Genomic DNA, 27909 nt, shown 5'->3' on the forward strand with positions numbered 1-27909 from the left:
TCAACTTGAGTTGTTGAGGACGTACTTCATCTTTCAATTCATAGACACAAGTACTTTATTATCCAAAGAAGAAGAGCGCCACAAGTATTACTGCGGTAGATCAGTTTATAATGCTTAATGGTAAAATCACTATGTTTTCTGATTTCGATTTGCCGAGAGGAGGCTCTGCATACCTACTATATGCACCCCCTCCCCACCAACCCCTACCAAAATCACCCCCCTCCCCCTTTGTTTTGTCCTTCTAAAGGTTCGGATCGTACCTGCGCCTGGTGAGTCCCAAGAAGGATGAATCCAGTTGTGAAATGGAATTTTCTGTTGTAATGATCTTTAAGAATGTGAACTAAATGCCAAACTAGATATTGTGGTTACAATGACACGCAACCACCCTGTCATGAGAAATATGTGATCATGGTAATTGAGCTTAAATGTTGCTGTTATTCTTCATAATATTTAAAGGGCAGCAAAACCAACAGAGATAATGATAGAGGCAAATAATATTAATAATAATAATATTTGCTTTTTATATAGCGCTTTATACCAGCGATAGGTCTCAAAGCGCTTTACAGACGTTATATTACCCCTGGTCAATGATAACCTGTCCCAGAAACAATCCTTCCAGTCGGTGAAAGTTATATACTGCGCCCAATAACAAGTAACCTCACGGGTACCTATTTATCCCCTGGGTGGAGAGAGGCAAGTGAGATAAAGCATCTTGCCCAAGGACACGACGTAATGAACTAGGCATGAATCGAACCAGCTATTCTTGGATCACGAGTCTGACGCCTTAGCCAATTGGCAACCACGCTCTCATTTATTTCACATTATTAAAGATTAGCCAATTGGCCAACACGAATAAGTTTCCGATATGTACAATGCATAACTGATATGATGGTGTCTCAGTGGCGTACGAAATGGGGTGGGTGGGGCGTGGGGGCTGGGGATGGCCGCCTCACCTGCATCGCCAGTATGGGGAAAACATTCACTCCATATATTTGTGACATTCAGTTGAGGAAGCATTAGATCAATCCTCCCCCTCACCCATCCACCGCCTTTTCAACAAATGACAAAAACATTTCCAGAGTATTCGTTTGCACAGCTTTGCGTTTATACCTAATTATACAGATCTAATTTATAGTCTACATATACCTCAGAATGCACTATTTGATTACTTAACTTTAATTTCAACGATCCCAGGACAACACCATGCACATCCTTTATAAAATCATTGAATCGCCTCTAGCCATTCCATAAACGTTAATACCCCTACCTATTTCAGACTGGGGAGTAAGAACTTTACGTTCCACCCCCCCCCCCCTCCCGCACTTTTGTAATCATGTGCACGGAGCAAGTGTGTGTGTACACATTTGTGTGTACGCGTTGTTCACGTTTGCGCGTGATTTTATGTGTTTTGTACCTACAGATAATTTGATAATACAGATAAATTACATTAAAGGAAAAACTGAAGTTAAGTCCAACAAAACTATATCACACACAACATGTGCAAAATTTGTTTTTTGAAAACAAAAATACTACAGACATTGTAAGTTATTTTACATATTTCTGTAACCTTTATCGTTCAGAAAAGAAAACTCTACTTCCACCTTAACAATCAACCCGTCAGAATAAGTTCACAAATTCAATGTGTTATTATACAAACACACAGATACGCCCTGTGATTTATTTTTCTTGACTGTACAATATTATTTATCCCATAACTATACATTTCTTTTGGTGACATATCCGTCTAGATGTCTCTTTCCAAATTGTCCAAAAATGCAATTATTTTATTCTTCCTTCTCATTGGCTGTAGTACACTTTACATCATACTTGTGGGCATATGGGCAATGTGACTATATAAATCTTGTACCATTGGCTTCATTAAGCATGACGGGAAATCGTTGCCTATTTTGCTTCTTTCTGCTCTCGGCCATATATTAAAGTGTCTCGCCCCAATTACTGTTCAAGCGACGCCACCGAGTTTTGACAAATTGTGAATTAATCTTTTGCGCCGTTTTTATGTTCTTTTTTTTTCTTTTCATGGTAAATTGAGATGCATTGCCGTAAAAGCTATTCAACTAGCATACTCTGACATTTTTTTTTTAACAGTCAATAAATATATAAACTTGCACAAAGAAACGAGAAACATAGAAAGAAAATAAATAAAGTAAGTGTCATTTATCATTGGTTAATGTTGCATTTGTCATTGCAAGATTGACAATCCCGTCAATAATGTACTTATCGTTGTAATCATTGTGGAAACTTTATTGGCTCATTAAAGTAAAGGCGATGTGTTTTTTTTTCTTTGTGATTCACGAGATGTCATTTATGGATTGTTTCACAGGTGATTAGAGGATTGTTTACGAGTCATCAACCAGTCTATTTTTCAATTTGTTCTTATGATGCAGTTTATATTGATTTTGTGTTTTGTTTTTATACCAAGAAACACTTAATAATTGCGTGTCACGTATGTACATTAAGACGGCGGTTCTTTTACTTCAGGAAAATGACCGTCACATTTAAAATTCCGGTTTGTATGTGTACAATAATGTAAAAGAATGTTGGCGCTACAATCTGATTATGTCATGCACAAATCATCGCTATACGTTGTACGGCTTCCACGTAACTACACATTGTGGCCTCTAGGTATTAAAATATTTAAAGAACGGTTTGACTTTAATTCAACTATGTTAGTCTCCTAACTTTCGATTCCAAAAAAAAAATCGCCAAAGAGGATAAAATAAGAACAACAATCACGTGCATAATAATACGAAAAGAAAAGACAAAACCCGGATATTTTAATTGTCTTTTTCTTCCTTATTTAAACTGTTACTTGACTGGTCAAGCTAACAAACTGAATTTGTATTGGCGTTTAGTCTCATTAGAATTATCAAAATTCTGAAGGATTTCTAGTTTAATTAAAAAATGCTGTGTGTTGAAAAATTAAGGAAAGGGTATATAATAAAAAGCTCGTTTTTGTTGAAAACATTTAAATATTAGAATTTGTGGTACGGAATACACAGATTAACCATCATTTTATCGGAAAGTTTTGAAGCAATTTTGTGGTTTTCACTCAGGTTAATCAAAAACCTCGAAGTTTGTGACCTGCAACCCTCCCCTCCCCCCCTCCCCCGCTTCCTCGAGATGAACCTTCTTCCGTCACCCATGTTATTCTTTCCCATATAGGTTCGTCGAACTGTAGTCCTACATATACAATTATACAACACCTAATTATATTCCGGCCATTTGATTGGTCAATTGCTCGTCGATTGCATGCAAAATCCCCTCTATTGCACTCTATGAAATAGAACCATGTGTTATACTTTTTTGATAGCACTTTTTTCAATGGTAAGAGAGCAGAGAAACCTGTCTGTTCAAAACAATCTGTTGCATGAGTGCATTTTACATCCAATTATATCCAAATTTGAAGGTGTATAAAACAAATAATGAATGGTTTCCATTCGTGCAATAGTGCAAATATTACATTCGTTGAAAGATGTAATTTGTTTCATTCAACTCGGCTGCGCCTCGTTGAATGGAACATTCCATCTTTCAACTCATGAAATATTTGCACTATTGCACTCATAACCATTTATTATTTGTATAATATCTTACAGTGTTTGCATTTGTATCCGTTGACCTGACACGGAAGTATACAACTTGCCCATGCGCAGTTGAAACCATATGTGAGGAAGCATTGTAAATCAACAGCTAACGATCCAGCCTTCAAAGACATCCGTATGCTTTAAACGTTTAATAGCGCTCACTTGAAACTAAATCGTTGAAGCAGACTTGAGTCACGTGATGAGTGATGTAAGAGATTGTGGAGTGATTTCATTTCCGAATTATGTAGCTCAATTTAAATGAAGAAAAATAAAATCCACTTTGGTTCATATATATATAGGTTATCGCCCCCACAAAGGTGAATAATACCTTCTAGATTTGGACAAATGAAATTCCATTAATTTCTACTTTATGAGTCACCGTGTGACATATCAATCGCTGAAGTAGGAAGAAATGAGTGGAAAACGAAACAGCTCATGGTGATGGCAAGCTGTGTAATCTCAAATTTTGCAAACACCCTAGTTTAATGAACAAATGGAAAAATGGTGTGAGGTCAAAGGTCACTGGATAGTAAACGTCATATTTCAGCTTGCGCCAGTCTGGTAATGTCGACGGAAGAGTTTTGAGTTGAGGGAGAACAAATAAATTCCAAATATGACGTCATCAATTGTGACGTCACATAGTATGACGGCTTAAGGTGGTAGGAATTAACATATTACGATGAAGGACATTTAATTACGGCCTTTTTTTAAAAGGTGACGTTCATGAATTTAAATCAGAGACGTAGACTGGGGGATTTGGGCCTAGCAGACCCCCCCCCCCTTCCTCCCCTTCCAAATATTTGTCTCCCTCAAAAAATTGTGAGAGGACTGTTCTTTTTTTAGAAATAGGTTCTGCCGACCCCCATAGAAAAGCATTGTCCCCTCCCCCTTATAAAAAGAAGTCTAGTTACGTCCCTGGTTTATATATCCACATTAGTACCCCAATATATGACTGTTTTGTGACAAGTTAGATATTGAAATACTGGGAGAAATTATTCCCTTTATAAGAATCGTACGTAACGTAATGAATTAAAATATTCCTATGAGATTTCTTAATGTATTTAATTAAACCTTTCTTATGGTAGGATTTAAAGGACTCACTGAGTGTACCCATGGGAAAAGCGTGATTTTTATAACATACTGTGATAAATAAGTTGACAAGAAATCAACAGTCGCTAATTACAGTATCGTATCCTTCCCGGTTGAGTAACATCAATTTATTTAACTTTGAAATATAGCTATCAACATCGGTAATGACAGTCACTGTACTAGCAACAACAAAACACAATCTTTTTTTGGCAAAGCGTCTCCGTATTCTTCGATGTGATGATATATTTGGAAATTTGTAAAATATGACTCATTGCTTTATTTTTTGAATTTCATCAGAATATTAAAAATAGTAATAAAAGCAATTTATACATGGATCGTTCAACTCTCCATCATCTAATTTTTTTCCTTTTTCATTTTACCCGAAAATTCTTTTATTCGAATACACCCATATTTCAAATCTATGGAAAACGTTCTTGTGTTAAACTATAAGTATTATATTATACTCCTTTATATCTTAATTGGACTACAAGATTAACCAGTCAAAAGGTCAAAGCAGATTGTTTGCAGCATGGGTTATATCTAGGTTGTTGTATTATATATAGGTTGTAAATATAATATTAGATATAATATAATATCTGAATGCACTTAAATTGAGGTTAAATAGAGCACTAAACAGTCACACACAGTCACTTATTATCGTTCATTAATGGTATAGGTTATGGTATTGTATATTACGTCGGGTCAATCTCAGGTTAGGAATTTGCCTCGGAAATTGTTTTCTTTTTATAAACCAAGCTAAATCAATTGAAATATATGTGTCACTATCAAATAAAATGCTATTAAATTGTTGTCTTTATAATTATGCCACATATAGTACCAGGAAATGAGAAAAAAATTACTCTTTATCTATACAACTATTCCAAGATATTCATATTATAATAAATAATGCTAACTCTCTTAAATGTTTAAAGCTAACTATATGATGACGTCAGTTAGTCATTTCAGCTCTTAATGTTAATATTATTTCATGGTCTTATCAATTCTAATAACTCACAAAATACATGTTTATAAGATAAGAATTCAGAAAATGCACATTTTTATGTACTTCATGGTCTTGTTAAGCATAGTTTTTGACACCAAATGTTACCGAGAAGAAATCCAGCTTGGGTTTATAACTTTGTAATGAAGGTAGGATAAAGTTAAAACAATCTCAAAACAATACCACCGTCGCCGAGAATGAGCAAACAAAAAGCTTTGTGGAAGTCAATAATAAGAAATAAATCCTTGAATTGCAACAGGTTTTTCTTCCAAAATTAAAATACATAAATAAGTATAACTATGTGTAAACAGAATTTAAACTACGTGAAGAAGAGGAACGTCCTTATCACATTCTTAATTCGAAAGACTAAACAGTCCTCTTTGAGAGTTTTCAGTATGATAACGTATCTGAAGAGTGAATGTTTCTGTTTCCTAAGAGTGACTATACCTACAACGTTAGCTCTAAATAGAACGATAATAATATCATCTAAGCTTATGGTTATACTCTTTGCGTTAAAGTCACTCTTTGATAATGAGTGAAATTTACTCCTCTAAATAGTGATCTTCCTGGGCACTCTCCAAGAGTGAAATTCCACTCGTTTGGAATTAAGGGTGTCTTAAAACTTATTGTGACTTATATATTACATCACTATGTGTTCCAAATACTCGCATCAGGTTAGAATGATACATTTTATGTTTTTTTAAGAATATCTATGTCATGTATAGTTTCAATATAACCGATAAATATCTTTAAATGTTAGTGTTGATATTTAATTGATAACTTGAGGTTGAATGATGATGATGATGATGATGATGATGATGATGATGATGATGATGATGATGATGATGATGATGATGATGATGATGATGATGATGATGATGATGATGATGATGATGATGATGACGACGACGACGACGACGATGATGATGATGATGATGATGATGATGATGATGATGATGATGATGATGATGATGATGATGATGATGCTGATGATGCTGATAATGATGATGCTGGTGATGATGATACTGGTGATGATGATGATGATGGTGATGACATCAGCTCCCCATTGCAGGCCTAAATGTTGATTATCCATTGGTTTGTAAATTGCAATAATTCAGCCAACAAATATTCGTTTCATTTAATATTTTAAACGGGCATCTCCGGGGACAACATTCAACGACATTTATCCTTGATAAATTTTTTTCACTTAATTGTAAAATATGTTATTTGAGGCTAGAAAAGCTTTGCATTTTTCCATTGAGTATTTTATTTCATGTGGGAAGTGACGTAATTATAATCTATGTACTAAACGTTATAGTTCAGTCACTTTGATTGATGAGCCTTAAATGTCTAGAGAGTCATTTCTCCAAAATTTAAACTTGGTATAAATAAACAACTTGGATTTATAACAGTGTCGTTCTTTAAAGGCAAAAAAGGACGTTTGAACTATAAGAGTAAGCAATATAATGTACATGCTGTAATTTGCTTTTAATAACGTCTTTTTCCTTTCTCATATCAACCACACAATGTATAATTGCTTGATAACTCATTGTGGTGCTGACGAATTTAGGTTTTGTTGAAATCTGGTAACAAACGAAGTGTTAACATTCGATCAATTACACGTTTTTTTTTATATTTATATTTTTCATAACCACATGAAGCCATTATCTGACTTTTATTACAATAATTTCACGATTCAATGCGTTTTCTGTTCAGTTTATTATAATAACTCTGGAAATAATTTTTCGAAAAGAAACGTAGTGAAAGACTTTAATAAAATATTAAAAAGAAAAAAAAAACATTATTGCATTTATAACAAACGAATGGCCAACTATTTAAGACATTGCACTTTTTCTGCACTGTTTGTAAGAAAATTAATGATAACAATTTTGAGAAAAGGAACAACATTTTTTCTTCTGTACAAGTGGAATTTTTATTAGAAAAAGACTAATAGAAATCAAAACCTATCTTTGTCTAGTTCAATGAGGAATGATCACGTGGTTACATCATTTATTTACTATCTAGTCCGTAACTGATATATTTTTCCTGAATTTGTTACTTATTTCAAAAAAATACGATTTTTTTCCTTCAAGAAATCATTGAATAAAACTGTCATCCGCGTGATTGCTTCTTAATATAACTTAAGTCTTGAAGTTTTAATCAAACCCAGAATTAATTACTTTCGGAGTAGAAACTAAGGAATTAAATGAAATTATCGATATGAAGATAACATTCACGAGTAATGAACCCGAAGTTTAGAATCTTTAAATGAATTGCATTGTTTCATATTTTCTCTCTTGTACGCCCTTCCTCGGGAAATATATGAAATGGGGCACAAAACAAAGTCTAATCTTTATCCAGATGATAAAGTCCATTTCGATGAGCAACGCCCTAAAAAAGCTAGGGAAGTCTTCTCAGTTAAGGAATAATCCTTCTTTAAAAGTTTGCTGCTTGGAGTACGAGTGTCTGCTTTCTTTTGTTTTAAATCTGCATAAATATTAACTCTATGCCTTCAAATGACATTTGAACTCTACATAAAAACATTAGGTTTATGTTTTAGTTGTATAATTCATAGAAATGGTTTGAATTTGCAACAAGTTTATGCTGTGCAGGCTTAGAACCCATATTTTGCTAAGGATAAGAAGTACTCGAAAAGGCCCAGAGGAGGGCTACAATAGGATGATTAGTTCCTTAAAGAGTGTTCCTTATTATAGGCGGTTACAGCTGCTGGATCTCACCACACTGGGGCTTAGGAGGTTACGTGGTGGCTTGATCCAGGTTTTCAAGATTGTGTATGGTTTTGACAATTTATCCTTCACTGACATTTTCATGTTTGCTAATAGTAGTTGTACCAGAGGTCACTGTCTTAAACTCCAAAAGTCACAAAGTAGGATTAATATTCGGTATAACTTTTTTCTAATAGGGTTGTGAATGAGTGGAACGGTTTGCCTGAGAAAGTTGTACTTGCAAGTAGTGTGAATGGGCTTAGGAATGCTTTGGATAAGTACTTTACGCATTGTAATCGGTTCTGAGTGTTTGTGTCTTCAGTTTTTTCTCTCTCATATAGGGTCTTTGATAGGGACTTGAGTGTCCCTCCTGATTATTTTTTCAACTAAACTAAGCTAAACTAGTACAAGATCGGTGTATTTGTCATCCATTAATAAGTTGTCGTATACATACATTTACATTTATAGTTATACATATATACATATATATATAAATATATATATATAAACATAAATATATATATATATATTTATATATATAGATATATATAAATATTTATATATATATAGATATATATATATATTTATATTTATATATACATATATATATATATAAATATATATATATATATATAGCCTACCGGGAGTGAGAAATACAAAAGAGACACAAGACTCAGAATTAATCCATAGCTGTGTGTATTTAGTCTCCGAATGATAAAACAATAGAGCCATTATACAATACACATTAATATTACGTAACAATCAAAGAACAGAGTGGGAACCAATGTTGAAGATATGAGTCTTTATTCATCAAAAACTCACGAAAACAAAACAAAAATTGAAGATAGCCATTACTTCTCTTAATTATTACACAAACTTGCTTCTCGATGGACAGAATTAAGCTCAGAACCAAACGCCCAAAATGATGATTAATTTACAAATAATCTCAATTTCAATTCAGTAATTGAAAATAGATAGAAATGAATACTAATTGTCATTGTCAGTTATACACATGCTCGTGAAGAGAGAAAAAACGATGCTTCAAAAAAAAATATCGTCATTTCTGTTGCTTAAAAGTTCCTCATTTACTTAATACTTTGAATACGACACCTAGACATTTTCATCTAACTTGATTTAAAATTATTCCCGGGGTTTGTAAAACGGGAAGTGGTATGCTCCAATTAAGAAATTGCGAAAAGTAGAACGAAATAGTTAGATTTCCTTTTTTATTTATCGTTTTGTGATGACGAATTCGAAGTGTTGCAACTTCAGGGACATTAATAGCGACCACTTAATGGTTGTTTGCTATACCGTATGAGAGAAACACTAAAACATTAAATGTTTATAGTCGAACTAGAAATATAGATACAGGGGGAAAATGTGAAATCTTTAATCTTGGCTAAACATGATGATTAAAGTAAATTGAATAGTTACGTTATACCTAAATGTACTTTGAATACATAATTACTTGGATGTCAAATGTCACGCCGGAACAATCACACCATTATACTGAGTATTCTCTATGCAGAGCATCCAGACAACAGTAAAATATAGGATTCAATGACAAAATATGTACTGTGATTGCCATGGTAACTTCGCCATAGGAAGCAAATACTGGCAAAACCCTCCTAAAATGTGAATGTCAATATCTGAAATATTAACGAACATTTGGTTTTTATTATAAACACATGCTTGACTCTGTTTGATAGGTTAAAGTAACCTTAAAAAGTTTTCCGAAAATGACCCTACATTGATCAGGCTTCACCGTTCAAACACTCTCTAAACGATATGTTGGTTCCAACTTTGGTTGAAAAATAGAGAAGTGTTTTCAATTTGTGTAGTTGATTTGACCAAAGCGGGACGAACAGACAGTTAAATGGACGAGGTCGTTATCACAGACAGTTATAAACAGGTGTTCTAAACAGGTGTTCATGAATGAAACCGGATACAAGTGTTCCAAACAGCTGTTGTAAGCACTATTGTTCTTAACAGGTGTTCTAAACATGTACAGATGTCCCGGATGAAACCAGAAGCAGTGTGTTTCTATAAAGCAGCGTTCTCATATTATTCTATCAACTGATGACGGAACATTGTGTAACCTTACGGTTCCGCGACAATTGATAATTTTCGTTTTTTTTTTCTGTTTCAGTCAAACGTTTTTGCTCTAAAATGTAATTTTTTCTCCTGTATATTATGTTTAATTTCTCTTTAAAAAAAAGGTCAAGAATTTTAAGGACACAATAATTACTTACTTAGCGATTTAATGCTGGTAGTATAGCCTATATGATCACTTAAATACACAATAAAATAATCCGTTTTCATTCCAAGCCAATTCTAACGCAGAAACTTGGACATCATCGAAAGAGAGTAATCAATGAAATGTTATCTTAACTTCTTTTTGTACAATCGTTCATAACTTAAAGAAAATCTAAGAAAACCATAAAATGTACTATTCTGGACATTTCTTTTCCATAAGAGTTGTTTTTATTTTCACTGAGAAATCCTTTTCGTGAAAATGAAGAAACTACTCTAACAATTTCACAATTGAAGAAGCAAAAAGCTTAGTTTTCACAAGCTTAATGTATTTGATTATTTCCACAAGTTTGACCGACATATTTGAACGTTTTACATGAGTAAGCTTAGTTAGTAAACCTGCACGAAATAGTAATTGTACCAAAGTCATCAAAACAAATATGTAAATTTTAGCAAACATAAATCTACGGTTGAAATCAATATTTTGATCCAATCACGATGACGATCTAACCCGTCATGATTTTGAAATATTGAAGGGAATATAAAGATATATATCATTTGTGAGGGTCGGATTAACCCGCTCGGATGATCGAAACAAAAGTGGACCCACTATAGCCCCCACGGTAGCATGTTTGGAATGATTACACAACTAATGTCATGATTATTGGTTAGGTGTCCGTAGTACTATAACATACTGATATACGGAGAATGTCTGGAGTTTTAAAGTGATGAGTCATACTATCAATTGTGACTTCATGTGTGGTTATTGATTTTGTGTTGTTTTTCTAAGCATCATCGTTTTTTTTACACCAATGAAAAAAATCTTCATGATGAAACAATCAAAGACAAACAGAAAGTCATCACAAAACCTTTATGTGAGATCAATAAAACGGTTCGCCTCTAAAATGCTTTTTATTCTCGCTTTTTTTTTTTTTTTTTGGAGAGAAGATATTAAGTTGATCGGATTGAAGGCATGCAACTTGGTGAAAACATGTCAATTTTTGCGTTGAAATATCTTTTCATGAAGAGATTTTTTTTTTAAATTATTCTAAATTCTTTGTCTCGTTGAATAATTTTATCACATGAGACATTGAATCCGTATACAAGCAGCTTTGGGAAAGCAGCCCACATTTAACAATTTGAAATGATTTTCTTGTACCTGAACTTGATTATTTAGCAAATTGCAAATTGCTTCAACATTTCTTAATCACATCCCCATCACATGTTTTAGAGCAAAGATCTGAATTTTATTAATTTTTTGTGATATTTGTCAATGCATCTAACAATAACAGGATGAATGACGTCATCAGGGCACTTCAACTGAAAATGTCTTTTTTTTTACAGAGAAAAAGAATTTGCCTGAAGAAAAAGAAGCAATTTGATAAAATCATGAATGCAGAGAACATTGACAGCTAAGCAAAACATAAGAAATTAAACAGTTATCAAGAATAAAATCATTAAGATGATCATAATAGCCTAAGCAAAGCTGTGTTCCAACTTTTCTTGACAATTTTTTCTCTTCAATATAAGTTTCTCATTGTTTGCCCATAGAATATCCCTTACAGCAATATTAGTAGTATATATATATATATATATATATAGGAATAACGAAAATAGTTGCATTTAGAGAGTGGCTGGATCTCGAATGAGATACAAACATTAAAATTAAGTGAGTTATGGAAGTGAAACAGTGATTCCGTCGTAACGTCAAAGGAATTGTTTTGACTTATCTTGGAAGGCAGGTCGTTCGTGATGTTTAAACCGAATGGTGCCGTAATTTTAGGTTTAATTCCCAGAAATATTCTTTTCCTTTTCTAAATTTTTCTGTAAAAGATTCGTTTTGGTCAATGGCAAAAATAACACGTTAATTCTCAATCGAATCTATTCTTTGTCTCCACAATGAAATTAAAACTAAACCGATACGCGCTGAATGAAACAACGCCAACATATATAAAATTAAGTTATCTATGAAATGTACGGCTGTGTTTTTTTTATGTTTACTTAATTTATCATTTTTGTTCATCATACCATGAATAGCCTAAAGGTACAAATATTGTAATTGATAACATATTTTGAATAAAATGACTTCCCTTCTTCAAACAACCGAACAAAAATCATAAATAAATCAGATTTTTATCTTCATAAATTTTACCGTTCTGAATTTTGAAAACCAAAAGAGAAACTTAATTTCAAGAGTGACGTAACAATATTAAAGACATGAATATTAATTAGTGAATGACACTAATCATATCTTATGGCTTATCTCTCTCTTTGTCAACTAAATAAAAGTACATTGGGTGGTTTTTCCCTCATTCAGTATTTCTTGTTTCCTTTCTTCTTTTTTTCACGTAATCTTGAAAGCTACACTCCGACAAAGAAGAACGTCTTCGAAATAGAATACATCCCTGCACAATCCGTCCACGTGACTCGTTCCTAGTGACGTAATCAGTAGATTTTTTTTCTTATAATAAGGCATTTTGGACAATGGAGAATTTTATCGCCGAGCCTTGACGCCGATATTTACATCATCTGTAAAGAAATAAGAAAGACTTAATAATTGTTTTATGAAGTACGGTAAGAAATATTATCGCATTAACAAAACCTTCAAGTTTGTACCAAGTTAATTGACCAAATTTGATGGTTAAATCATTGTTGCCTGAAAGTTATACCAAGCTAAAGTCCAAGCCCCAACCACCCCCCCCCCCCCTCTTGCCCCTGCCACAAAAGAGGTTTAAGGAAAAGGTATATCAAAGTAAGCATTTGGAATGTTCATATATCAGAATGTTTTCATTAACCAGTGCCCACTTCCGTATGTAATTAGATGTCTTATCAACGTTAAGGTATAATCGTTATGTGAGAAATTGGTCCTATGTTACCTTTTTCTTAATAAATGTTTTATGGTACTTTGTGTGGGTTGGATTATTTTCAACATTAGCGCTGCCGCACATTTTAATGTTGAGATGAAAATGTATACGATATTAGTGGAATGCACAATATTTCAAAGGTTGGGATGTTGATTCCAAATTCCCCAGCCCCCCACGTCCCCCCCCCGACTGGTTTGTTAGAAGCATGAACGTTTATGGACGGGCTGAAGGCGTATGAAAATGTTACAAAATACTCTTACAGTTACACAAGTTGTATATAGATATTTACACAACCGCTGTGTACATAGTGCACATATATAGCAAACGTTGTGTGGCAACTACACAATGTTGTGTAAATAAAGTTAAGTAACTGTTGTGTAAAATCGACACAATACCTGTGTGAAAATAACCCATCATTATGTTGAAATATGAACACAAGTGTTGTGTAAGTTTTACCAAACGCATGTGTAACAGTGATACAACTGTGTTCATTTACTAACACAACAGTTGTGCGGTAAAATCTACCAAAGGTCTGTGTAGGAATGACACTTCATTTTCAATAACTAACACGTCAGACGTGTAATATATAGGAAATGCCTGTGTAAGAATGATACAGCAGTTGTGTCAAATTTGCTATTGCTTGTGTCATGGTGACACAAAGTTATATCAAATGTATAGTATTGCTTAACGCCATCTTAGGAAAACATGACACATCAGATGTTTAGGAATCCAGGACTAAGCGGATGTGTGAATCTAGGCCTATATGGAGTTGAATCCGCATTAAAATGCCTAGTTGCAAAGGACATCAAGAAGAGTTTTGTCAAACCACATCACAACTTATAATTCTCATATAAGAAAAACAAATAAAATAAGGTTCACAAGTTAACTTTATTTTAAAGACAATAATAAAGAATACAAGCTTCAGTTATCTTGTATACGTCAGTTACTACTTAAAATGGTAAAAATGATGTTATTTAAAATGAATCTCAAATACGACAGGTAGCTGAATGCACTGTGCCCGCACACTGCCACCATTCCCATCCCCTTCAGGACCTTATCTACACAAAACATTGGACATAGCACACGTGGACATTTAACAATGGACAACAGACCCGCACTAAGAGCTTTGTAATATTTATAGTTGATAGATATTACAGTATCAGTAGCAAAAATACAAGCAGTAAAAACAAAATGTGACGATATGATGATTTTCTAGCCAAATTGGAGTGAAAACAAACATTGGCTTATAAAGACCTCCAACTTAACATATTTTGGACAAAAGGAGAGACGTAACAATAAAACACACTGCTTTCAATTCTTTTATTAAACCTTGAAAATAAAACTAGTGAAAATTTCATTGCATTTGTAAACCTAGTGCACCCTCAAGAATGCATATGAAATGCGGCTTTAAAATGCCTAGAAAATTCATAAGCACAGTTAATGTTTACATACCAAAAAATAAAACAGAGTTAACTGGACAAAAGTTGACATGACAGCCAAAATGTCAAATTCGTTTCACCACATTTTCGAATAATACTTATAATTTATGAATCTGTATTGGCATCATCTACATTCATTCGTTTCTTTATTTATTTTTTGTGGGTCTCAGGTTTTTTAAAATACCATGTCTTTTTGGAGTCTGGAATTTTTTGTTTCCAAATTCCATAACTTTCCAGGAATTTTCATGGCCGCGGGAACCCTGATCATTAGTTTAAAGATAAGAGCTGAATATTCAAGCAGCAATCATCGTTATGTTTGTAACATTTATCACGGCTGAAAAGAAACAGAGATGTTAATGACATTACAAACTTCAAATTGCAAGAATGACAACAGTCTCAGAAAAAAAACCACTCACTATCGAAACCATCTTCTGTCGGCTAATTACTTGTAAATTACTGCAATGTATGGCGAGAGGCTTTGTTGAGGTATAGTATGCAATACTATAGGGAACTATAGAATAACTAGCTTACCCTTTACTTTGATCACAGTTATCAGTGAGCGTGTTAATGAAGTAAGTTATTTCCTACTGCCTGGAAGCTTGTCAAATCTTCTCATACAGATTTACAGGCTGATGTGTGCTCAACATTTAAAACATGGAAAGCCGTGAACAGCAATCTCTCCACAATTATCTGAGACGGCGCTAACATATCACCTAACATAGAGTTCCTTTATAAAGGAACTGTTACATAATGAGAGGGCGTATATGGTTGGTTCTGTTCTTCTTTATTTTCCAATGCCTGAAGGTAATGTGGTTTAAGTTTGGTCCAACCTGCAAGTAGAAGAAAGGAACATAATATTTGTAAGATGCTAAACCAGTAAAAAAAAATATACATCAAATCGTTTCAATGTCATTATATAGTTTAATTTACAGTCATTTAATCATTGTCTAAGTTTGTCATAATCATTTACAGTGGGCAATTTACAATACTTTATATATACTATAATTTTATATACTATATTTTGCATATTCATTAATAAACATGTCATGAGACCTGCAGCAGAGATCATGTACTAATTATAGCCAGCATATATACCAAGTATGACATGAATCCAACTAGTTGATATATCTTGTTAAAAACTTTGTTTACTGCAAACTTTCTAGACACACCCAGTGATGAATATTAATGACGTTGAATGTACTAAGTATATGCGCATGCATCAGTGATCATACCGTGTATGAAGGTGTCATTTTATTGCAAAATTATTAATATTTTAGAACCTCCAACTCATTAAAATGCATAACGAAACCAATAAGACCCATATGCTCAGTATGGCTGATATATATATATATATATATATATATATATATATATATATATATATATATATATATATATATATATATATACCAAGTATGACATGAATCCAACTAGTTGAAATATTGTGTTAATAACTTTATTTACTGCAAACTTTCTAGACACACCCAGTCATGAATATTAATGAGGTTGAATGTACTTAGTATATGCCCATGCATCAGTGATCATACCGTGCATGAAGGTGTCATTTTGTTGCCAAATTATGAATATTTTAGAACTCATTAATATGCATAACGAAACCAATAAGACCCATATGCTCATTATGGCTGATATTTATATACCAAGAATGACATGAATCCAAAGATGTCTCCAATACTGGTGTTACATACATGCACATAAAGACGTCAGCTTGACTGCCAATGTTCCTATATTGCCATCGGCATATGAACAAAAAAAATGTGCACAAAGAAATGGTCTTTAGACATGACTTCTATCAACATTTCTACCATCATGCCCGAGGTCATGTTTTTTTCTGTATAAAATATTATTTTAATTGGATAGTTTTGCATTGATCAATTGATCAATGGAAACACGGTTTACTGCCAAGTGATTGATCCTTATTCATTAAAATGTTTAAGTTTTATCATATTTACTGGTTAAATGTCAATGTAGGGATCGGGCTGTATCAGATTTGGTACATCTGCTCATTTTCTTACTAGAGGATGACATTCCCATTGGCATGACGTAAGGCAGCACATAAAAAGCAACCAAGTTTGCTCCATCTGTTAAGTCGAATAGGAATAAAAAACAAATATTTATTATGGTTTTGCTCAAAGTGGAATTTCTGATGTACTATGATATTGAATCCAACAGCAGTTTGTGGTTGTGTAATTTTTTTTCTCACAATGTGGACCACACGTTTGTTCTGGACATCATTGGAATCTTCTTTGACTATTCCAGAAGTACACAATTTATTGTTCGATGCATGTGACAAACTGTTCACATTAGTAGCATACATTTCCATTGTAAGCTTTTACACTACTAAAACCACAATGCAAATTTGCATAGTGGTGCGATACTATATGTGATATGTCAATATGAATGAGATCTGCACCCCACCCCCCCTCCCCCTCCCCCTCCCCCCTCCCCAACAAACAATAGGCATCATGTACTATATATGACAAACTTATATACCAACTATGATATCATTCTAACATGTAGTTCAAAAGATACCGTATCCGTAATTGTTTGACAAACTCATAGTTCCAATAGGCCTCTTTGAATATGTCAGTTCAGAAAATAATGTGTTCATCGTGCTTCTTTTCTTAAGAATATTCAAAAATGGTTGCCGTGGTTGTTGTTGACAGTTACAGAATTTTATGTTAAAGCCATTTATTTATTATTAACATTATTTCAGAAAGTATAAACACTTTCTACAGCTATGCTTACTTTATTCTATAGATCTGCAGTATTGTAAGCAACCAACGTCTCTCACTACACTTTGCCATAATTTGAAAGTATAATTAGCAGATGAAACAAAGTACTCACCAACTCGTAGTGTACAAAATTTGAAGACAGGTTTGTTAGATTGTTCATATTTGGAGGGTTTTTTTTTCTTCAAGACTTGTAACTAAATGTAATTTGAATATCATATTAACATAACTTTTTAGCCATGATCAATGTAAGAAATATCCATTGATTGCAGTTTAAAGCGGAGACAAGTTACAAGTACACTAAATGTTACAAGTTCTATAAGAGAAAAGAATTTTTTTAAAAGCAGTCTAGACATAGGCCTATTCCATGAGAGCCTTAAGTTATTCTGGTTTTATATATACTAATAGGCCTAGCCTATAGGCCTAAATGTTATTTTATAGAATATATAAACTTATAGGGGCCAGTGCTGTTCCATGCACCATTGGTAGTTTCCGCCATAAAAACTATGCTAGCTTAACGTAGAGCACCTATAGCCTACCGGACATGTTATTTGTAAATTGTTGAAACTAACATTAAGCCTAGTCTACACTATAGTATCATTTCAGATTCAATAACAATTTTAAAGCTAGCCTCAGATAAGCGTCGTATGTCTGTATGCTCAATTTTAAGAGGGGTGTGAACCGGAATCAAGCGGTACCGTACCTCCTTTACTTCATCTCGTAGGCATTCTCATCTTCATAGACTCCTTGTCCAGTCGCGCGGTTCTTTGTCTTACATGGGAACAAGCGGCTTTGCAGTTGTTAGAGTGTCACCTGTAACACATGTTACCACAAAGTAGAGATTACTGATGCACGGTTGTGGGACATGCACAGTACTTGATGTACCAGCTATGAGTAACGCCTAGTATGCTATGTGTACCGCGCGTAACATTACTATATACCGTTCGTACGTTGTACGTGAATATTGTGCGTAGATCTTGGCGGCGAGTGGCCAGAGTGCTTACATTTGTAGTTATCTTCAGAAGTAATTATATTTTCTGCAATTGTTTTCAATACATTCCCATTACTTATAACACTGGACTTTACAAATACATTTCACACTAAAAGAAATGTAATAGCTATTTTATGTAATTAATAAAATCATCTTTCAACAGGTTCTTGCTTTCTATTCTTTGGATGCCCGGGCTACATATTTGTTGTGTAAGTGAGGACTTACACAGGCATTGTACAAATTTCCACAAAACCATAAATTATATATATATATATACATATTTATTTATTTTTTGGGGGTGGGGGGTTGTTAATTTAGACAACCCTGTGGATGGGGGGGGAGGTTCTAGACCAAATAAAAGTTTAGACATCAATGGTGCACTCTGTAGCACTTAGAATCTATAAATTATGCCTACGGGCAAGGTTATGCTAAATACTTTGGTTTTGAATAAATTCTCCAAAAATAAACGTTTTCCCTCAACGATGAATTTTTCCCCGACTGACGATGCAGATAATGGACAACTCCCACCCCCACTCTCACCCCACTCTCATCCCCACCCCGTCCAGACTTGCTCACGCCACTGCACGACCTGGTATTATTGATTAGGGAGTACAAAACAAAATAAAAATCAACATTAGGTGACCTATACAACCGTAAACTTACTGCGTTGCTCCCGTGCCTTACACAACACCACCCCCCCCCCTTCCTCTTCACATCATGTTTTCTTTTTTAGAATACATGTATAAGGGTAGGAGGACATTTTGTAGGTTTATTTCCTAATAATACAAAGTATATACTACTTAGGCTTGAATGTCTCAAAACGACATAACAAAAAGTGGGACATTCAATGAAAAGACATCGCAGCACATATTTCACATGTTCTAACTCTTATATAGTTTGATCTAAACACTTAGCCACCTTTCCTCTCGCAAAAAAAAAAAAAATAGAAAAAGATATTCCTGTCTTTTGAAATGTCATATGAAAATAACGGAAGCCAAAAGAAGGGGGAAAAAGGAATATATTTTTGTGACTCATTATACAAAACAGAAATCAACCCGATTTACTCTAGATGTCCTTCTATGAGGGTTTTAAATGTCACCAGTTTAACAATTCTACATCAAACGTCCTCTTAGAAAATGGAATAACTATGCATTTCTTTTTCAAGTTCAACATGCGGTATTTTTTTTTCATAAGGCGTGCCATATAGCAATTATTGATTTTCTTTCAATAAAAATTTTGCAATAGATACGGCGAAAACATTTTATGATAACAAAAAAACTTGTTGTAACAAGAAAGGGGGAAAAACCTTAAATTACCGATTTTGCATGTCAAAGACACATAGGAATATCAAAGTGCCATAATGTCTTCCCACGGCATATCTGAATTTGTAATTTCCTGTATGGACGTGGACCACTCAAACGTTTCATTTTCCGATAGGTCACAGGCAAATTAATTTAAGAGAGCGTGTCTTTTCATTATTCAGTCAAACAAACATTGATAATGTAAATATCTTTCAAGCACGCCCACGCGTGTCACATAATTGATACCAAATATAGGTTAATAATGTCATATGAATTTTTTTTCTTCGATCATGACATTTTTTATAATTCAAATGTTTTTCTTTTATGTTTCCTTTGATACTATTTTTTTTTTGTTCTTTTTTTTTTTGTTCTTTTTTTTCGATTTCCTTTTTGAGAACAGGAATCATTGAGTAAACCTGTAGCTTGCTTTAATACAGTTCGATTTTGACTACGGATTAATCAGAATTGTTTGTTTAGAGTCTCACAACCATTAAGTAATCAGAGAAAAGCAGATTAAATTGTCTCCTAAGTATGTTATTAATATCTTTCTTTTCTATAGCCTTACACGCACTTTCCCCATTATATCTATGCTTTACCTAGCCTATTGTGTTTACTCTTGGTTCCGCTACAGCTACAAACAGCCTCAACACCTCCTTTGTATTCAATATCACCCATTGAAACCCGCTTGATTTTTTTCTTGGGGGGGGGGGACATCTTTGGATGGTGTTGCCTATGTACGTAGGACCATCTTAACCTCCACAAAGCTGGAGGAATCCCCTTCACACCCTACCTTACCCCATTCTCACCCTTTCTCCGCTCCAACAGATCCTGACTCTCCACATGCAAATGAAGTCCTATTTGAGTTTCACTTGCCTCCTCTAAATAAAAGCTGTCGTGATATGATATCCCATGTTTTTGACCATACAATATCCCATTACATTTGCTGTACGATATGTCATTACATTTGTCTCCGTTACGCCCCCCCCCCGCACCCACCACCACCCCATCATCATCATCATCATCATTATCTCCATCAGATCCTAATTACCACAAACAAATAGGCTTCTAGATGGGGGCATACACTCACCTCCTCTAAATACAAGCTGTCATGCTGATGATATCCCATATTTTTGACCATGAAATATCCCATTACATTTGCCGTCCGATATGTCATTCCATTTGTCTCCGTAAAGCCCTCCCCATCCTCCCAGCCCCCACCCCACCCCCACCTACTCACCCACCCCATCATCATACACTCACCTCCTCTGAATACAAGCTGTCGTCTCTTTTGCCGTACCATATCCCATTTCGTTTACCGTACCAAATCCCGTTACGTTTGCCGTACCATATGCCATTCCGTTTGTCATCGACAGGAGGGCTACTCCGTTTTCCATACCATATCCCGTTTCTTTTCACAGCCTCCCCGTCCAGGCTTGACTTTCTTTTACCGTACCAAATTCCATTCCTCTTGCTTTCTTCTCCTGCAGAGAAAGGGATACCTTCAGGAGGACGATGAGATGGGTTATCGGACCAGAAGTTATTTCTTTCATCTGCAGATGCTTTTATTTGATCAAGTTCAGGGGTTTGCAAGGATGGAAGTTTTGGTGACGATTCGTCCCAGAAAGGTTGCTCGTCTGTAAGAATTTCTTGAAGATACCTAGAAATGTAGTCACTCGGAAATACTTGCTCACGTAATGATGACGTATCTGGTCTTGAACTGAGCGACCGCATAACATGGGCAAGAATTCTCAACTTTGGATTTATGTCCTAAAAGAAGAAGAGATGAAAGAAAAAAATAATAGAAATCAATATTGATTTTTAAGAAAATAAGGATATCAAACTTAGAAGACCTAAAAACACACAAGTGCCTCAAATAAGCAAAACCGACCTTCTTTAGTGTACGTGTTGTAATACATTTTTGTACTTGCATTTATTTATAAGAAAGGGAGGAGGGGGGGGGGGGGAGAAAATCAGGCAGCCAGATGGCAAACGCCAGGTCTAGCCAATATTGTTGTTTGGTTTTTTTCTTTTTCTATTTGCTTCTTCCAAATTATTTAAAAAAAATCTTTTTACTAAGTTTTTTTTCTCTTTAGCTCAACCAATTAGAACTTCATATTTTTCGATTGCCCATAGTAACCAATTAATTTAGCAAATACGGAATTATTAAAGTGACAATTAAACGGTCAATTTATAGAACATTTTAAAAATGTTCACCAGTTTATCATATTGACATAAATATATGAATATATATGCCTAGATGTATATTGAATACCAGGGATTATGGGTCACAGACGGCGTACACCATAAATTACTATCGGCTTAGAGATGCAAGCAGTAGTACTCGAGTAAATACTCGAGCCTCGAATAAAACTAGCCTGGCTGTGCTTTCTGGCCCTCGGACCCAGTGGCACTCCGGTCTCTAGTCTTTATACCGGTAAGCCAATCCGACTCTTATTTAGGGATACTTGTATACCCGACCATTTCCTTTTTCTTATTGGTTATAAAATAATAGTTTTTAAGGTGAATTGTTACAGCATGAATTAAGAGACGTGTTGTGCTGATAGTAACTTGCCCGCATGCTCCACCCCCCCCCCTTACCCTTCGTTTAATCAGATTACATGTAATTTACAGTGATTCTTAAGAAACAGCTACAATGATTCGCATATTTACAATAATAGTTCACCTGCACCTTGCAGCTTTCTGACAGAAAACTTTTAAAAAATTGTCCGCTTGTTGGTGAATATTTGTAGTAGGCTATATTAAAAGTCATAAATATTGCTAAAAAGATGATACAGGATAAGACAACGATCACTCATGCAGCTGAAACTTCAATACCGTATGTTGTATAATATACGGTATATATACTTCGGTATATAATATACGGTATATAATCAATACGGTATGAACATCAAATACGGTATATTGTATATATATATATATATATATATATATATATATATATATATATATACGGTATATATATACTATACGGTATGTAATATACGGTATAATCAATACGATATGAACTTCAATACGGTATATTGTATATATATATATACGATATATATAATACGGTATATAATATACTGTATAATCAATGCGGTATGAACTTCAATACGATAAACCTCAAAGCAGTTTCCCGGTATATACATACGCCTCTATGATTTCAACAAGCCTCAAAGCGACACTGAAATCTACCTGGATGTTGGATATCAGGCACCATAACTATATTGATTGATTGATTGATAGAATGTATGTATGGACCTATTTGACTGACTCATCGATTCAAAGAGCTTTTGAAAACTTATATCTTATATCAAGTTCTAACACGCTAGGATCTTGAGGTCATAAATAATGGTATTTTGAGTCACCGTTTTTGTATCACGTTTTTTTTATATTTATGTTTTATGTTCGCCTGAAACTCACATTCAATTTTCGTGGGCGGTTTAAATATTTTATAAGTTCGGTAAAAATCATCGCAGTAAAATTTCAATATGAAATTGTTACTTTTGTATTATTATTGTGGACATAAAGCTTTCTTTGTCGTGACCTACTAAAAATGACCTGGTTTTAAAACTTTTACATTACTCTTTAAAGTCAGTTTTATTGATACCGATTTATTCTCCCACATTATGTTTAAGCATTCTTTAATAGTACAGGTTATTACTCTTTTAGTTATTCTTATGATATAATTGCTTATTCTCTCATCAACCAACATAAACCAATATCTACTCAATTCAATACGTTTTCAAATATTGCCACTAATTAAAAAAACAAAAACTACACTTTGGATAATTTATCAAACTCTTTGTAGAAAAGCCGCAATAGATTCGTTTAATAAGTTAATATGTGAGCAACTCACTGTGCTGATTTGAAGTAGTAAATAAACAAATAGATTTTCAATCATTAAAAGTTCAGACTGTAACTTAATTTGCCATATTCCGCGAGAAAATATTCCAATTGAAGGTTCCTGGCGAGGTTTTTCATAAAAAAAAAAATCCGAAATGCGCCGTTCGAGATATTAATATTTCAATTTTGATACCGGTAGGTTTTGTAGAATTGAACTTGAAGCAACAGGTGTGATATGATTGTTAACACACTGAAAAGGGTTCTTTTATTTTCAGTTTGCTTTCAAATTTTTACGTTATAACCAAATGGTTGCATCAGAGCATAAAGGCATTTAATACATCTGAATAACATTGACAACCACTTTAGATATACAGTTAAACCGAGTCCAATCTGTGTGTTTGTGTGTGACGGTAGGGGGGGGGTGGGGAGTGAGCAAACTTCGAGGGCAATGGGGAATGTGATTAGAGGGGAAAACCACAAAGTTACCTCAAATTGTTTTCCAAAAATGGAGCGCCTGTGTATTCCTTAGTTTAATTCCTGGACTCCAATGTTTTTCTTCAAAATTCCACTTATTAGTTACATGTTTTTTTTATTCTCAAGTTTTCTAAAACTACATTAGCCCTTCTGATTATAGTCTGGTTAATAAAGTTTCAACAAACGGGTGTGTTTAAATTTCAAGAAATGGAAAAGTGTCATTTTTGTAATTATAAGTATACTTCTTTAAAAGAGTCACTTTTAAGGTTTTTACACAAAACAAGACATACGTTCCTATTTGTAGACCCCCCCCACCTTACCCCTGTCCCTCTTCCGCAGTCCCTGTAACTAAAGAGTTCATTGAAAGCACGTTCTTGTTTTACTCTGTGCTACTTGGAAATGGGGGGGGGGGGGATATGAACACATTGCTTTCGAAAGGTAAGAGTTGTCTAAATATAATGCCACGCAGAGTATCAAAATGAATGTATCACCATACTTATATTGGACTCATACACGCAATAATATCAAAATAAAGAAAACACAAGGTTTGTTTTTCACTTCTACAAAACTTTCCACAGCCTTGCCAAAGAAAAGCCTTGTCACAAATTAGCCATCTGCGTCTATAACAGAACTTAGCCTTTAGTACAAAAACCTCACAAATCGAAGACATGTTGATGACTAAAAAACCCGTCACTTGATTTATAAATTTACAAGAAACGAACCACAATAAATTTGACATTTTCAATTCCCTGATCCGCGGGTAGTTTTCTTCAAAAATCGATTGAACAAGTTTTTACTTATCACATTCTTAAATACTATAGTAGCTTCTCTGATGTGTGTGTGTGTATTTTTCTTTTTAGAACAAGCTAATAAGATTTTTATTACTTGGTAGTGATTGATTTAAGCTGAAAATGATTTTGAAATCGTGTAGGTTGTTACTTCAAAAGTTCAATGTACCCCATGCATCTCGTAAATGTCGTAACAAGGGATTTGACGTTGTAGGTTTGGAACTTTTATAAGAAAATAAATATTTAAAAAATAAAAAAAATCGAAGAAAAAACGTGGTAGAATTCAGTAGTCTTATGTAAAAAAAACATTGAGGATATCTTCTGAGAATCGAGAAATATATTAAGAGTATAGTAAACATCTTGAATAACTGTACACATTATAAACATATGGATAATGTGTGTTGTATACTAATTAATGTATGAGAATATTTATAAGAGCACAGAGATAATCTAATATCTCTCTTTCCTAAAAATTGTGTAAGATCATTTATATATATATATATATATATATATATATATATATATATATATATATATATATATATATATATAACACAAAGAATAAACAAAACTTCTCGATTACGGTTGTTCAACTTTGTTCTATGTACTTTCTACCAAGTTCACAACATGTGTGAAGCTGCATCTTGTTCAATGTTCTGTGTGAACTCTATGAGGTGTATTTTTTCTCTACTATAGCAGCTAACTTCTTACCCTTGACTGATAATAATGATAACAAACAATGACAACTTCAGGCAGATTCATATATGTACATTACATGGGCTAGGAAAGAATAGGGGCATGCTTTCATTGTTGATTATTTTTAACCGTATAATAACCTTTGCCTTAGCAAGGTTTTTGACATCTGTTTTGCCATTATATATAGCAACATTGTAGTCAAGCAAACATTGTATTGTGACCATATGCGTTATGTGTAGGTATATAGGCTATTCACGGCTATTTAGGCTATTCGGGGCTATGTAGGCTATGAAAATGATTATCAACAGAACAATGTACAAGTGCATTTAATGGCTGTACAAACGGAACCATGCGTGCAGATGCAATCATAGATTTCATCAAAATATATTTCTTTTAATCACAAATTCATGTTACAATTATGATATTTCCCTGGCTTCAGAATATTTTTTGACCGCCTGTAGTAATGAATCAAAGTTAGTTATTTACATAGACATAGGCAACAGGAAGAGTACAGTATGGGTACAAATAGCATTTGCTTGCAGCACAGATTTTTCACCATTATATTTTTCCTCCAGGGAATATAAAAAAGCTCAATGAACGTTTGTATTTATCGGTTGCTTTGACGATGTGTAAATAAGCACTCCATAATGCCATAATATCATCCCTTCCCGTACCCTACCCATCTCCCCTGCCCCCCCCCGCCCCTTCATTAAGCACGTTACTATATTCAATGTGCTATGAAAACGATAGGGCAAACAAACGTGAAGAGACTAAAACCAGGGGGCGCAGGGTGAAGGGGTCCTCCCCTGACCCCTCCCAGTTTGGTGAGAAACCCTTAGATGTGCCCATTTTCATAAATTGTAACTGGGAAGTACCGTACTATTTTTCCATTGTTTTATTTTTTATTAAAAAAGTGCACACATTGGTACTTAAAAAGTATCCTCTAATAGAGAAACTTAGCCAGAAACATTGTAACTAAACGGTGCAGTTTAGTTGAAAAAAAATCAGGAATTTGGTCGTACAAGATATACAGAGGATCTATTTTGCCGGTACGTTTTGCGTTTTTTATGGGGGGAGGTGGGGGGGGTTATCTCTTCTTAAATCAAAGTCACATATACCACTGCCCATTCGAAGTTTGAGTCTCTCCAGAATAAACCTATCCCCCTTATGACCCTGTCTTATGCACACTGCTATTGTCTTACTTCAGCCATGCACTTCTTAATAACATAGCCAACTGTAAAATATGCAAGAATTTATTGTGATGCACTTTTTTCACTTTTTTATCTCTAGGATTAATAGTTTTTGCCCCTTCTGTTAATGTTACTTGTCATTTAGCCTTTGAAGAAGATCCTGCTAGGATCGAAACGTCAGGCCAACTTACTTTTACACATTCTCTTACACAGGCTCTCTAGTGGATAAGCAGTTTGCTAACAGTTTTATTTTATTTTTATATTAATAGTTTTAATTGACAATGAAAGTGACAGCGATATCAATTGTGACAGTTATTGTGACGTACCGGTAATTAATATCTGGTATAAGATACTTTCTATCTTTTTCTCTTCTTTTGTTGTGCTTGTTTTTGTTTTGTTTTACATCATTTGAGATTATTTTGACTAAACTTCCCATCACCTGTGTAATCTGTTCAGATGTTTTACTAATGATTTGTTTTTGTTTCTTGTGTTTGCTGATATTTTCGTATTTTTATCGACAATTTGTAACTGTCTTCGCTGTTTAACAGTTTCCTATGATGACATTTATTTTGTCGTATGCCTAAACCGTTTTAATAATTATTAAGACGTTTTATATCGACGAGTCTATTTAAATACATGACAGATATATCGTTGAATGCACAACGATATGTTTTTTTTGGGAAAACATAATTAGGTCGCGTGTATAGGATGTTTACATATGGAACAGTAAAATTGCGGTTTAATTTGTGGAATAGTTAACCAAATACATGACAAAGAGAAATTAGCCATCAAAAGGAAAAGCTGCACTATACAGAATATCGAGACATATCACAATATTTATCTTGATATGTTTATATGCCTTATATGATCCTCTGTCATGCTTTCGTTAGCAGGTGC

The 27909-nt window shown here is 34.0% G+C and overlaps 1 protein-coding gene across 2 annotated transcripts in view; it reads right to left on the reverse strand.

Annotated features, from left to right (window-relative positions):
• Positions 1–9090: 9090 nt before the first annotated feature.
• LOC139968000 (uncharacterized) overlaps positions 9091–27909 on the reverse strand; it is a 48536-nt gene continuing 29717 nt past the window's right edge. For both annotated transcript variants that reach the window (XM_071972265.1, XM_071972266.1), the window contains exons 4-5: positions 21276–21782; positions 9091–13199 (exon numbers count right to left, since the gene is read on the reverse strand). In XM_071972265.1, coding sequence (XP_071828366.1) covers positions 13191–13199; positions 21276–21782 — 516 coding nt within the window. In that variant the 3' untranslated portion in view covers positions 9091–13190. The remainder of the gene's footprint in view (positions 13200–21275; positions 21783–27909) is intronic.

Source organism: Apostichopus japonicus, chromosome 5, assembly GCF_037975245.1.
Source record: "Apostichopus japonicus isolate 1M-3 chromosome 5, ASM3797524v1, whole genome shotgun sequence".
Lineage (NCBI taxonomy): Eukaryota > Metazoa > Echinodermata > Holothuroidea > Aspidochirotida > Stichopodidae > Apostichopus > Apostichopus japonicus.